General features: G+C 39.4%; 1 protein-coding gene across 1 annotated transcript; it reads right to left on the reverse strand.

The window, feature by feature from the left end:
* On the reverse strand, positions 1–1,216 carry C6H12orf60 (chromosome 6 C12orf60 homolog). The gene has a single exon (XM_026694465.2). It carries the CDS (start codon positions 787–789, stop codon positions 1–3), a length of 789 nt encoding a protein of 262 aa, XP_026550250.2. The 5' UTR covers positions 790–1,216.
* Between the last annotated feature and the right edge of the window lie 12,722 nt (positions 1,217–13,938).

Genomic DNA, 13,938 nt, shown 5'->3' on the forward strand with positions numbered 1-13,938 from the left:
TTATTGCTTTTTGTCAATGATCAATGTGACATACTCTTCAGCCAACTTAATATATCTTTGGAAATGTTCACAAGATGGTTTCAAAATCTGAACAGCTTCTGCCATGATTTCTGCAGCCAACTGAACTGGATCCTTAGATGTTTGTTTTTTACAATGAATTATCCGCATGAATTTAGTAAGTGAAAAAGAAGTGGGAACAACAGAAAAACTGCGGGTTTTCTGTTTGATTGGTGGTGAAGTGTCAGATGAACAGGGATTGGAGTCTGGAAGGGCTTTAGCAATTTCTTCTTTGGTCATGAGAAGCTCACTCACTTGAAGAGACGGCACGGGTGTACTCATTAAATTCTGAATAGCAACCTCAAGCATTTCAGGGAGATTACCATGCTTAATTATAACAGCACAAATGGGACCACAGATACTTTCAAAAACACCATTATATTGAGAATATATATCTTTTACAAGCCTGATTTTTTCATCAGTGGAAAGGGTTGGCAGAATAAGTTGAGAATACAAAGGAACTTCAATTTTTTGCTGGAAATCTTTGTCTTTCAATTCTACGAGCATCTGCATCTCTTTCAGAGCACTCTGTAGAAGCTGAAGATTTTCCTTGATGCTAAGGTTTTCCTGTACTGTAATTATGGCTAATTTACTTCCAAGAAATTGGTTGAGCATCCGGAATGCAGTATTGATAGAAGAAACAAAAAAGTAGACACAGTCATACATATCGCGGCTGGCCTTGACTAGCTTCTCCTCAGACTTTGCTCCACAAAAAATGGAGTGCATTTTCATAAAAGGATATGTCACACTGAAATTCAAATTAAAACAATATTTAATGGGGAAAAAAACCAATTGCTTAATTTTATGAAATCAAGGGCAATATATATTCTATGACGACTAAGCCATACTCAAAATATCTCTGATGTATTTCTATACTTTGAGCTAGTACAATATATTTTATTTGAATGGCTATAAAAAAGTATGAACAGCCCTCTTCAATCAGGCCAAACCCATCTTTTTTCTCCAGTGTGGCCAACTGGATGCTTTGAGGACCTTGCATGTAAGAAACATTCCCTCTCTCTTGTCTTTGTTCCTTTGAATCTGCAGGGATGAGATTGCCAACAAGACTAATCCAAATAAGTGTCAACAGAGTCATCTCCATCTCCTTGTTTGATAACAATCTCAGATATCAAACTACCTTGTTTGATAACAAGCTTAGATAGGCCGGGCACAAATAGCATAAATACAATATAAAGTGACATACGTATAGCATATTGAAAGAAAAATGCATTTAAACACTAACCAGCCATCCTCCAATATCTGAGGTCAGATTTTGGCCAGTTTGGAAAGTCATGGTTTCAAACCTCTCCTAAAGGATGGCAAGGTGCACCATTTTTTGTTGCGGCTGTTAAGAGAATCACTGTGGTCATTAAAAGAATCCATTGTCCGCAAGGGGCATTTTTTTCTGCCAGAAACTGGAACAAAATGCTGATTTCCAGCAAAAAACTATTAAATAACAATCATGTGACCATGGGGCTGTATATGTGGGCTGACTGCTAAATGCCAAAAATGTGATGTGACACTGGGGTCAGGGGCGGGTAGCCACTGGAATTTCGAATTCTGGTCATAAGTAACCTGAGGGGAGGCTCCTTTGTAACTTCAAATGGTTGCTAAGCAACCAATTGTAAACAGAGCACTATCTGTATTTATGAAATGTGTCTAAGCTCTGGAAACTGACCATATTTTAGGAAGTTTACAGAATTTATAGACTGAAAAGAAGGTACAAAATAAAATGATTAAAATAATAAAAATATCACTAATACAGTTAAACCCAAAGACCCTTTAAAAAAGCCACATTTGCACCTGCTTCTAGAAGACCGTGATGGTAGCAGACATCTATCTTTTGGGGGAAAGCTAGTGCAGAGGAATGAGTTGCTACAGAGAATGCCTTCCATTGAGGCCTATCTCACTAAGTTTTCTGGTAAATGGAGGATATTAGTAGGCTATCCCTAGTTGTTCAGGTAGGATGGCAAAAACCTATTGAAGAAAAGTCACCTGTAAGATACCCAGGTCATCAAGTATATAGGGCTTTATACCTATACCTTGAACTGCACTTGGAAATCTATTTGGAAACTAATAACAGAGGAGTAATGTGGCACTATCATGTCTGACCAATGAGTACATGTATTATTACATTTTCCGGGAGTGGCCTTTAAGAGTAGCCTCAGGTGCTATGGATTATAATTATCTGAACAAATGATGAGAAGGCATGAGTGAGACTCTTCAGATCATCCTGTGGAACAGCCAAAGCTATGCAAATGCCTTCCAAAATATAATATCTACCCGCTCTTTGATCAGGAACAGTTAGTCCAAGAAGTCCTGCTCATTGCAAGCCTGCACTCTCTGCGGGAGCATCACCCCATCAAGAGTCAAAGATGGTATAACCTTGGCATTATTCAACTTCTGAATAAACAACCTCTGTGCCTCTTTGGATTGATTCTGAGACTTTTTCATTTCAGGTTATATCTCCTAAGACATCTCCCAGAATAGAATAGAATAACAGAGTTTGAAGGGACCTTGAAGGTCTTCTAGTCCAATCACCTGTCTAGGCAGGAAACCATACACCACTTCAGACAAATAGTTATCGAAAATCTTTTTAAAAGATTCCATGTTGGCGCATTCACAACTTCTGATTCATTGTCTTAACTGTCAGGAAATTTCTCCTTAGTTCTAAGTTGCTTCTTTCCTTGATTAGTTTCCACCCATTGCTTCTTGTCCTGCCCTCAGGTGCTTTGGAGAATAGCTTGACTCCCTCTTCTTTGTGGCAGCCCCTGAGATATTGGAACACTGCTATCATGTCTCCCCTAGTCCTTCTTTTCATTAGATTAGCAATACCCAGTTCCTGCAACTGTTCTTCATATGCTTTAGCCTCCAGTCCCCTAATCATCTTTGTTGCTCTTCTCCGCACTCTTTCTGGAGTCTCAACATTTTTTTTTACATCATGGCGGTCAAAACTGAATGCAGTTTTGGGTGTAAGTATATAACTAGATAACACCAGTATATTATAGCAATAGCAGTTAGACTTATATACAGCTTCATATGCTTTACAAGTCTCCCTAAGCAATTTATGGAGTCAACATATTGCTCCCAACAATTTGGGGGCAATTTTACTGACCTTAGAAGGATGGAAGGCTGAATCAAACTTCAGCTGATGAAGTTCAAACCTCTGGCGGTAACAAGAGTTAGCCTGCAATACTGCATTCTAGCCACTGTGCCACCATGATGAGATTTCACCCCAAACTGGCAGATGCCCTCTCCCATAAATGTTGTGTAGATGTTAAACAGGATAGGAAAGTTGTTAGGTATAACATTGATACCAAATATGGTTTGGGTGAATAAATATATAAAACTTAGATATCATGGTTTAAGTGCTTATCACTTTAAGCACAATGCTGCAGGCAATTAGCCGATTAAGGGTGCGGTTAGAAGTTACAATATAAGGAAGCATTAGAAGCTGGAAAGCTTACTGCGACTAACTGTGTCTTACTGTAACTGTGCCTGTGACTGTGACTTACTGTGACTAACTGTGAATACTGTTTGTACTGTGCCTGTGACTGTTTGCTGATTTACTGCGTAATTCTACTGTTCTACTGTTTGAACTTCTTGCTGAATATCCAGCGTTTGTTTCTCTGGAGAGTGAAACCGGAGGAGGAGAAGATATCTTTATCGGCTGATAAAGATATTGCAAGGACTCTTAACTTGGACTATACTAGTGAGTCTTACTGGATGGAAATACTGTGAATGACTTAATGGACTGAATGACAATGCTTTAAACTCTAAATGGATTAAAAACTATTTAAACTACAAACAGTGTTTGTGTTCAGTGTGTATACTCTGGGGCCCTTCCACTCTCGCTTGGCTTCCTGGCTTGACTACTGCTGCAATACTCTTCTAGGGGTTAATCCCCAAACACTAACAAAAGTGGTCTGAACCCTGATGCATTTCATCATGAAATGGTCAGGGGTCTGATCTCCCTCTACCCACAATAACCACCTTCTGAACCTGCCCACTGAAAAACACACAAAAACCTGCGACATCATGCTTTCCAACCTTCCCAACTGGTCTAGAAGAATACAGTTGTCAACAGAATTGAAAGGTGCTGAAAGATCAAGTTTATATGATAAGTTAAATATACAACTGATTTCAGATCTGAAGAAAGAAATACACGAATGTTGTACTACAATAAAGTATTAGAAAGTAAGACATGCATATGCTGTTAATAAGAAGTAGTAAAATAAAAACACTGAACATATTTTAATTGTGGTTAAGAAATAGAAATTGCCAATATTATCACAAAAGTAAAATGTAGCGGCCTTTCATAAGAGGATTTATAATATATCTTCTATTATATTGTTCACAGGGAAATTCCAATCTGGAATAATTTAAGAACATGAAGAATTTATTTTACCTGTTTTTTCTTATTTATTCCAACTGGATATGTTCCATCAATCTTTTACCTTCAGTGGCCCACTCTGATATTCCTCAGGGACCCAGTTGCATCAGTTGTCAATAGCTGTCTTCAAACCACAGACTCTGGTGTTCAGTAGGGCACACATTTCAGATACATACCTGACACTACAGAAAAAAAAAATCCTGATCAGAGATATATTTTATACGCCCTTTAGATTTTTATACTATGAAGATAATACCAGCTGTTCTCTTATTTTTCCTCTGTTTTCTCTTGGTCTTTGTCCTACTTTCTTTTAAAGTTGTCCTTTACTTTATAGTTCTTTTCTGTGTTACAATAATTAAGTATTATTAAATAAACAGCATTAGGAATACTTTGTATCAATATATTTATGGTTGCACAGGTTCAGAAATAAAAATCATACCAGTTTTGAATTTAAACCATAATGAAACTTAATTTCTTTGGAATAGCATAGTTAAAATAAATAGAAAACATGGCTCAACCTGCATCTTGCTTGGTATGATTGCTTGGAAAGAGATGAAAAGAAAACACAGTTCAGTGGAGAAGAACTAGAAGAGAACAGCTCATCTTGTTGAAATATTATCAGTGGTTACACAGGCAATGACCTCACAGAGGCCTGTCAGTTGGATAATCCTGCAGGATACCAATAATATAACAGTGACATCATAAGATATAATCAAAGAAACAACACAGCACTCTAACTGCTTCAATTTAAACAAAACAGAGCAACCTCTTACCGTATCTCCTCCACTTGTTTAGGTTGCACATATATAACCACTCCACTAATTGTTTACCTTGTTGCTCTCAGAATGCTACATTTTCAACACTTGAAGACTATTTTTGAAGAAGGTGGCAATCTTTCTTTTCTAAGGCTTATTATTTTATAAGGGAAAATTTTCCAAAGAAGAAATGGCTTCAGAGCTGAAGAAGCTTCTTGGATGAGAAGTGAAACATCTTTAAAGAAAATGAGTAAGTCTAATTGCCTCTTGAAAAAAAGCACCTTGGGACAACCATGACCTGGATGATTGAGAATCTCCATAGACATAAAGAAGAAATGGGTTCATCAAGATAACAGTTCTAATGAAACAACTACATCACATTTATCACTGCTAATCAATTCAGTAACAGAGTTGTGGTGATAATCTTATTGACATCATATTCATTTCAATTTGCTGCAATTGTGAAAATTACAAAGTTTAATCTTAAGATTCGTCAAATTATTTCCAGCCACTTTGGTCTAGTGGTTAAGGCACTGGGCTAGAAAGATGGAGATGTTGAATTCTAGTTTCCTTCTTAGGTACGAAAGCTGGCTGAGTGACTTTGGGTCAGTTACTCTCTCTCAGCCTAACCAGCTCACAGAGAGATCATTGTGGGGAAAATAAGAGGAGGAATGTTAGATAGGTTTGCCATCTTGAGTTGTTTATAAAATAAAGGTGATTAAATACCGTGTTTCTCCAACAATATGGCCTCCACCAATAGGAAGGCCCAGCATGATTTCTAGGCATGAGGTGAAATTAAGCACCGCCCCCAAAATTTAGGCCTATTTAAACCACGAGCTTCCCACCATTTCTCACATCGCTCGTTAGAACTACATGAGGTGAAGAGAAATGGGAAGGGAAGGGGGAGAAAACTTGCCTTTAGGAGTGCCATGCAGGTAGCCTAGGCTAGAATACCCTGATCTACTACCGATAGAACATCAGCCGATAGACCAGCTGCTTCTATCGGCCGGTAGAAGTGGCTGCCGACTCTGCCTTTGGGAGCTTCCATCGCCAATAGAAATGGCCTCGTGAGGGGAGCTCGCATTAGTTGTCTTTGAATCTACCAGCGGGCAGGAGAGAAAGCACACGATATCTGTGTCTGGATGAAAATTGTGAGATTGCGACAGAGGGAATGGGAGAAAATGCCTTAGCCCAAATGTATTCTTGTTTTGCTTTCTTGCCCATTCTCTGATCAATCTCTCCAGGGCAGCTTTTAGCCTAAAATTGCCCAGGTCTCCTCAGCTAAAAGAGAGGGTAGGTCTCCAAAGACCATCCTAACCTCCGCCATTTGAGAGGACCAAACTCATTGCTTCTCAAAGTTAGACCCACAAGTTTTTCAAAAGTTCTTCTGAACGCCTGATGTCCGATGAAATCAAGAAATGTCTCGTGATTGAAAATAAAAAAATAAAAAAGAACCTGCACCTCATCGCCAAGTCCCTGGTTTTACGGCCCTCTCTCATCCCAAATTATGCCGAAATAAGCGATTCCGAGGCTGGCGTTGGTCAATTGGTTAATGACGGGTGCTCTTTCAGGTGCTCAGAGAGAGAGAGAGAGAGAAAAGGAGGCGTTGCTGAAGTTATCAGACTCCCCCCAACTGTTAGCAACGCCACCCGTGAGCTTTGGCAGGATTGCCTCGGATCATGTGCAGAGTGCCTTCGCTGTTCAGCTCCCCCACCATGACTCAAGTTTCATACTAATATTAGGCCTTTCCAACCAGCCCCTGCAAATATTCGCCCTCACCAGAGCAATAGAAAGGACGGTTTAGCTTCTCTCCTGCCCTTCTTCGCTCCAGCTCCCTCCCACCCTCCTGTGCCACGGCGGCGACCCTTTCACACTCACCCGCTTCCCGCCGCATTCCTACGAGGACCACTCCCCGCCTCCTTTCAGGAGCCCACCCGATCTCACTTCTAAGGGTAGCCGAGCTCTGCTGCCTCCTCTTCCTCCCTGCGCGCCCGCTCTCCAAACCAGCGGCGGCAGCAGGTAAAGGGAGGTCGGCTGCCCTGGGACTTTGGCAGGTGCCCGGAAAAGGTCTGGCCTGGGGAGGGAGGGCGGCAGTGGGAACCCCGCAGATGCTGAGACCTTCCTCGCCAGAAAGGCTTGGCTGACCCGGTGCAGGGACGAGGGCTAGTAGGGGTGGTGTTTGTGTGTGTGTGTGTGTGTGTGTGTGTGTGTGTGTGTGTGTGTGAGAGAGAGAGAGAGAGAGAGAGAGAGAGAGAGAGAGAAACTCAGCTTGCTTCCTTCTTCTAAGAAAAGTTTGCAGCCGCTCTCCCATGCTCACTCCTCGCCATGAAGCCATTTCTATTGGCCGATGGAAGTGGCTGGTGACTCTGCCTTTTGGGAGCTTCCATCGGCCGATAGAAACAGCCTCAAGGAGAACGTGCGTGGGGCGCTCCTATCAGGAGCGCCCTGTAGGCAGCCACGCCTCACCTCAAAGCGGCTGGTGACTCTGCCTTTGGGGAGCTTCCATCGGCTGATAGAAAAAGCTTCGTGGCAAGGTGAGTGCGCATGGGTGCTTGCCCCGAGGCCACTTCTACCGGCCGATAGAAGCAGCTGGTGACTCTACCTTTGGGGAACTTCCAGTGGCGGCCTCATGGAGAGGTGAGTGCACATGGGGCACTCTAGGTGGAGGTGTGCGTGGGGGAAGAAATTAAGTCACCCCTGAAAAGACGTCCTAGCCGTTTTTTCGGGGCTCAAAAAAAAATAAGACCCGGCCTTATTTTATGAGAAACACGGTAAATAATTATACTGACAAGATTCTGAAATACATATTTCTCTGCTTCTATAACATCAGTTTTCATTTACACAATTTTAGCTTTCCTTTAAGCCTTTGCTAACAACGCTAGCATTCTCCTGTACTTCTCTATAAAGCTTTCTCCAACATCTAACATGCCTTGTATTTGCCCATCCTTCCTTCAATCTACATTCCTTACCAAAGCTCAAACGTCTGATGTGGGTCTGACTTGCAGCAATTGGACTGATGAGCACAATTATACCTTTTCAAAGGTGGCCAATTACTTATTGAATTTCCTGTCTTAAAATGAATGTTTGGCTTTGTAGATGAGATCTTCAACATCTTTTCAAATTAGTCTTTTGAACGAGTTAATTTTAGTTGTTGACTTACTATGAATGTTTTAAAGTTCCTAGTATTAATGTGCTGCTGTCATGGCTTTGAACATTTTAAAACTTTTAAAATCGTGTACGGTACTTTAATCTTCATTTTAAAAAATGACATTTAAATAATGTTTAACTTTCCTCAGTCTGCTCTCCTGTGGTTGTAACTCTGTACTTTGGTATGAGTATTGGCAATGATATTGGTGTTTTGAACTGGATGTTTTCTTCATTGAAGCTTCTATTGGTTCTGTTTTCTGTAAACTGCTTCATGTCAGCAATTAAAACATCATTATAAGTACAAAATGAATGATCAAGATGAAACCAGCAGGTCCCTTCTTTTTTCTGTGGACATTTAGATACAAAAATTCTCCACTTACACTTATACCTAACCATAGCATCAACATGGACCTGAAACCTCTTATATATGTTTTTTGCCACGTTCTCATGACTTCACCTTCATTTTTTTATCTGACATAGCTCAAAATTTCCATAACTGTTCCAGATTTATAATCCAGTAACTGTGCGATGGGCACCCCATTTCTCCCTAGTTTTGTGCAATTTACTCAGAACTATTCATCTCTGAGCAGGAAGAGAATTCAATTTTTTAAAACTGGGATCTCCCCAGTATTTGCCAGATTGCCAAGTTGATCTATAGCCCAGAAATCTACATTACCTCAAATAGTAGTTGATTAAGTGATGGACATGAGGCCGTGGGAAAAAGAGAAAGAGCTTTCCCTCTAATGCTTCATGGTGCAATCACTCTACCCTGTCTTTCACTATTGTGAATTTGGGTATCTTGCCTTTTCAAAATCATACTAAAGCTGTTTAAAATAGCTTATGAGTTGATGGATACTCAGGGGCAGTTGCACTGATACTGTAGTAGCTAGGGGACAAAGCAGCTTAGAGAGATAGAAGGAAGAAGAGAAGTTAGGCCTTTTATCCTGCAATCTCTCCTAGTGTCTATAATCACTAAGTCCTCATAGTTGCTAGGAGATTATACAAGTCTGCAATAACATTTGAAGATAGCTAAACCAGCTGGGTGAACAATTTATCCAAACTAGGATTGCTTCCCAATCCTACCCTATGCCAGGTAAGGAATGATTGCTATATATTTTTCTGCTGGCAGTGATTTTAGTGGAAGAAGATAGTGGAGGGAGGAGATAGGAGTATCTATTAATTACTTTCCTTAACTTGCCCTGTTCACAATAAATAAGGACATTCACAATTCAGTGGCAGGATACTGATAGATGAGGTGAAGGAAATTTTCTGTTGGTATACAGTAATTTTCTGCCTTTAGGTTGGTGAATGGTGCTTTAATGAGCTGTAAAAAAGTGCTTAATGCAGGGTAGATACCCTAAGATGTTGTCTTAAAACATCAGATGTTTAAGCAGTAACTTGAAAGTCTGAATTATACTTCAGAGAATTTCTTGCTTTGGAGTTTTTAAAATGTCAGCTTTAGAAGTTTCTAGCTCCGGATTATTACTTTCTATAATTTAATACCTTATTTTACCTTATTATATAAACCTTATTTTAAGAATGGAGACCCTTAGCGCCAGCTAAGACTGTACAACTTGGTTCGTTCTTTTAAATCCAAAACATCTACCAAATTTGTTCTCCAGCATTGTGGATGGATGAAGTGTAGCATTTAATTCTCCTCTTTTGCAGGCAGATGGTGTGCTTTGTGAAGAGCAGGAAGAAGATTGTGCTAACAGAGCTGAAGGGGAGCTGATCTTTTCCCCCCTTAATTGCTAGCTATAAAATCTACCTCCACTGTAAGAGGTGTTTTGCAAGCCCAGTAAATATCTGAAGAATCCTCAAGCAGCCCTGCCTCACTTTGGAACTTTGAAAGTGGATTCAGAGAGAAGGATGATTTCCCTTTGAACCATCAGCACTGATCTCTATACACTCTACAATTGGTCTTGAAGCCCAAGATGAATGGCAAACTTTGCAGCTGAAGTATTAGTTTTTGTTTGGTGATTGATGTTTTGCTTCTTGCTTTTTGTAACATCATTTTTATCACTTTGGCTGGATCTCAGATAGGTGCTTCTTTCTGCACATTGCAGCTTGCACTTTTAAATGGGTCAAACTGGTTTTCTTTTTAAAATAAATTTAAGTTTCAATCCTTTGTTGTTTCTGGGCTACGAATGTTTGTTTTCATTTATGTTTGATATCTCTGGAAAAATGTGATTAAATTTTGCAACATGAAATTGATAGTTGCTACACTGGATGCATTTTTCTAACAGCAAGTAGGGTAAAGTGGGGCTGTTTCCCACAGGGGCAAATATTACAGAATGGTTGCAGTTTTGCATATATAAATGCCAGACTGAACTCAATGCCTATTTTGCTTCTTAATCGATAGTAAAAAGTTATCGTAAAATGCTGCGAACAGAACAGCAGCAACATACACGCTTATTTTAAAGGATAATAAAAAGCAGTGCAAAAAATAGTCAGCGAGCGCCTTCTGCCGTCCCTTCGGGATTTAATGGCTTGCCTGGCCTAACCGGCGCTCTCTTCGCTCTCACAACTGCCCCTCTGGCGACGGAGAGACCGAATGCGGAACCCGCTTCGCTCTGAGCCGCTGAACTGAGAACTGGAGAAAAAGATAATGGGTAATTAACTACGCTAGGGGGCGCAGTCGAGCTGCCTTGTTGCCATAGAGATAGGAAAGCTCCTTAGCTGCCTCTGATTTAATCCGTAGAGTATTATAAAATACTCCGCGTGGGACTCGAGGATCACATTAGAAGTATCGATATAATCCAAGAGTAGACCGATAATCTTTGTTAGAGAAGATACTTCCTGATTCTTTTATGTTTAAAACCAAACTGATCTTTTAAAGAGGAAATAAAATATTTTAGGATAATAGTAATGGTTTAAGAATATACTGGATTGATTTGTTATTTGTATAAAAGCAAAAGAAAGATGCTATTAGGACCCAGGGAGGAGAGGACACTATTTCCTGGGGATGGAAATTTGGGAGTTTTGTTTGAAGCAAAGCCCTTCAATCAAGAGATGGGAAACAGGAGGAAAGATGCTTCCCGAATTATTTATTTAGTTTAGTTTAGTTTGTCAAGCATGTATGAGAAAACAAGTATAAGTATGAACATAACATATAAATGTATAAATATAAATGGGTATAAGTATATACATAATAAATGAATACAAATAAATGTGAACAGTAGGACAGGGATGGTAGGCACACTGATGCATGCTCCCTTAGGAATTGAGTGAGGTCCACGATAGACACTTTAAGGTTAAAATTTTTGGGGTTTGAGGATGTAATAACAGAGTCAGATAGTGGGTTCCAGGCTTTGACCACTCTGATACTGAAGCCATATTTTCTGCAATTGAGTTTGGAATGGTTTACTTTGAATTTGCATCTATTGTTTGCCTGTGTGTTATTGTGGTTGAAGCTGAAGTAGTCATTGACAGGTAGGACGTTGTAGCAGACAATTTTGTGTACTAAACTTAGGTCAGACCATAGGCGGAGTAGTTCTAAGTTGTCTAGGTTCAAAATTTCAAGCCTGGTGGCATAAGGTGAGTTTGGTAATTATGCGAACTCTGTAGGTGGGACTGTTGAAACTCAGGAAATTGCTGACCTGGGCTTTTTGCAAGGGTAAGGGAAGCCACAAGAAGAGATTGCAAGTGGTACTTTTCTAGCAATCTTTCCTTGCTTTGTCTAATTGCAGTAGAAATATGTTCCAGCAGTCTTCTTTTGTTTTTGTTATGTGCTTGTGACATTTCTTTCATTTAAGCTCCTAACGCAGCCTTAAGTTGTCTTTATCTGTCCTGGGGTTATAGGAGTGATTTCTCCTATTTCCAAATACTAGTTTTGTTGCAAAGCCAATCTGATCCACTTCACTAAATAATATGTTAATGATGCAATGACTTCCACAGAGTGATATTACCTTATTTGCCACCTGAAGCTGATGCAGGTACAGCCTTTTCTGCTTTGGGTAGCAGAAATGTCTTCTCTTGCCAAGCCTCTGACAGCTCTTGGCTTCATGTCATTTTTGATAATCAGCTAACCAGAAAAATGCTGGGTCGGCTGGGCATCAGATTGCCTAATGAATTATGAGAAACAGAGCTAACTTTTTTTTTGCAGGTTCATGCACACTACCAATTTTTTTTAATTTGCTTATAAAATACAAAAACAAATAATAGGAAAAATAGGGGTGGAAAAGGAAAAGGGAAGAGTGCAGAAAAGAAAGGAAAAAGAAAGGAAAGGCATTGACTTCCAACACCTTTTGGTGAAGTATAATAAGATAGTAACATCCAAACTCAACTTTTTACTTTCACATAGTAGTATAAACTAGCTATTTCTAAATCAATAAGTCTATCTAATTGGTAAAACCCAAAATCAAAGTTTCATTTTTTTTCCACCTCAAGCACTAAGTCCAGAAGTGGTTTCCAAGTAGAAACAGAAGTACTTATATTTTTTTCTTTTATCAAAGCAGTCATATCAACTTTTGCAGCCATTCTTCCATTGTGGGGATTGAAGTGTCCTTCTATCATATACCAATGTTATCAGTGTTTGGATTGCTTTGGGATACGGATTTAAACTTTAAATTTGAATCCAAAAGGAGTTCATCGATAACACTGGTAGTCATCTTCCCTTTAAATGCCATCATGCAAAACTCTTGCACATGAACTCATTAGGTTTTTACAGGGATAAATGCAAGGATCTAATAAATTGTCAGACCTAATCTCATAACCCAGGTCTAGTCCCAGACAATACAGCATTAAGGGGAGTAAGCACGGAATATATTCCCACTGGTTGATGATGATGATGAGAAATGAGAAGAGGGAGAAAAATCTTGTAAATTGTAAAACCATCTATCCCTATCTTTAAAGAACCAAATGCTTGTTGCAGGATAGAGATTGGTATTGGAAGTAGAAAGTATAGGTTGGTATAAATTTGTCCTGGGGCAAGATGTGGTAGATAGCACTTTTAAGCTGTGAGGAATCCCAATAGACATATTCTTTCAGAAACTATTTTATTTATTTATTTATTTGATTTGTCAATCGCTTACAAGATAATAGGTATAAGGATAAACATAGTTATGAATACAAGAAATGAGTACATATAAGAAAAATAAAAGAAACAATAGGACAGGGACGGTAGGCACTTTGGTGCGCTTATGCACGCCCCCTACAGACCTCTTAGGAAAGGGGTGAGGTCAATAGTAGAAAATAGAGAAAACTAGTGTTTTCTCTTTTCAGTGGCTAGTACTTTTTAACTGCAGCACAGATCATTCTATAAAAACTTATTTTCCATAATGAAAACGTTTTCAGAAATTGAAAGTTTGTTTGTGTCTTTTGTGTGTGGATCCTAATAGAGTAAATGCATTACCTGACTACAGAGCTAGTTTTTATCCTGATGGAGCAAAAATGAACTAAATGGAACTATACTGAATAATAAACTAGGGCTGCTGTATATGGGCCAGATTTTTGTACAAATCCTACATAGATTGTTCATGCTGTTATGAATGCAACTGAAATGCAGAAAGCATTAACCACATTGCAAATCTAGCATAAATTAGTGTCTGTATTTTGAGTACTATGCTACAGTTGCAAGTGGCTTTT

Source organism: Notechis scutatus, chromosome 6 (genome assembly GCF_049901735.1).
Source record: "Notechis scutatus isolate UNSWTSFEM ecotype Mainland chromosome 6, rNotScu1.2, whole genome shotgun sequence".
Taxonomy (NCBI): domain Eukaryota; kingdom Metazoa; phylum Chordata; class Lepidosauria; order Squamata; family Elapidae; genus Notechis; species Notechis scutatus.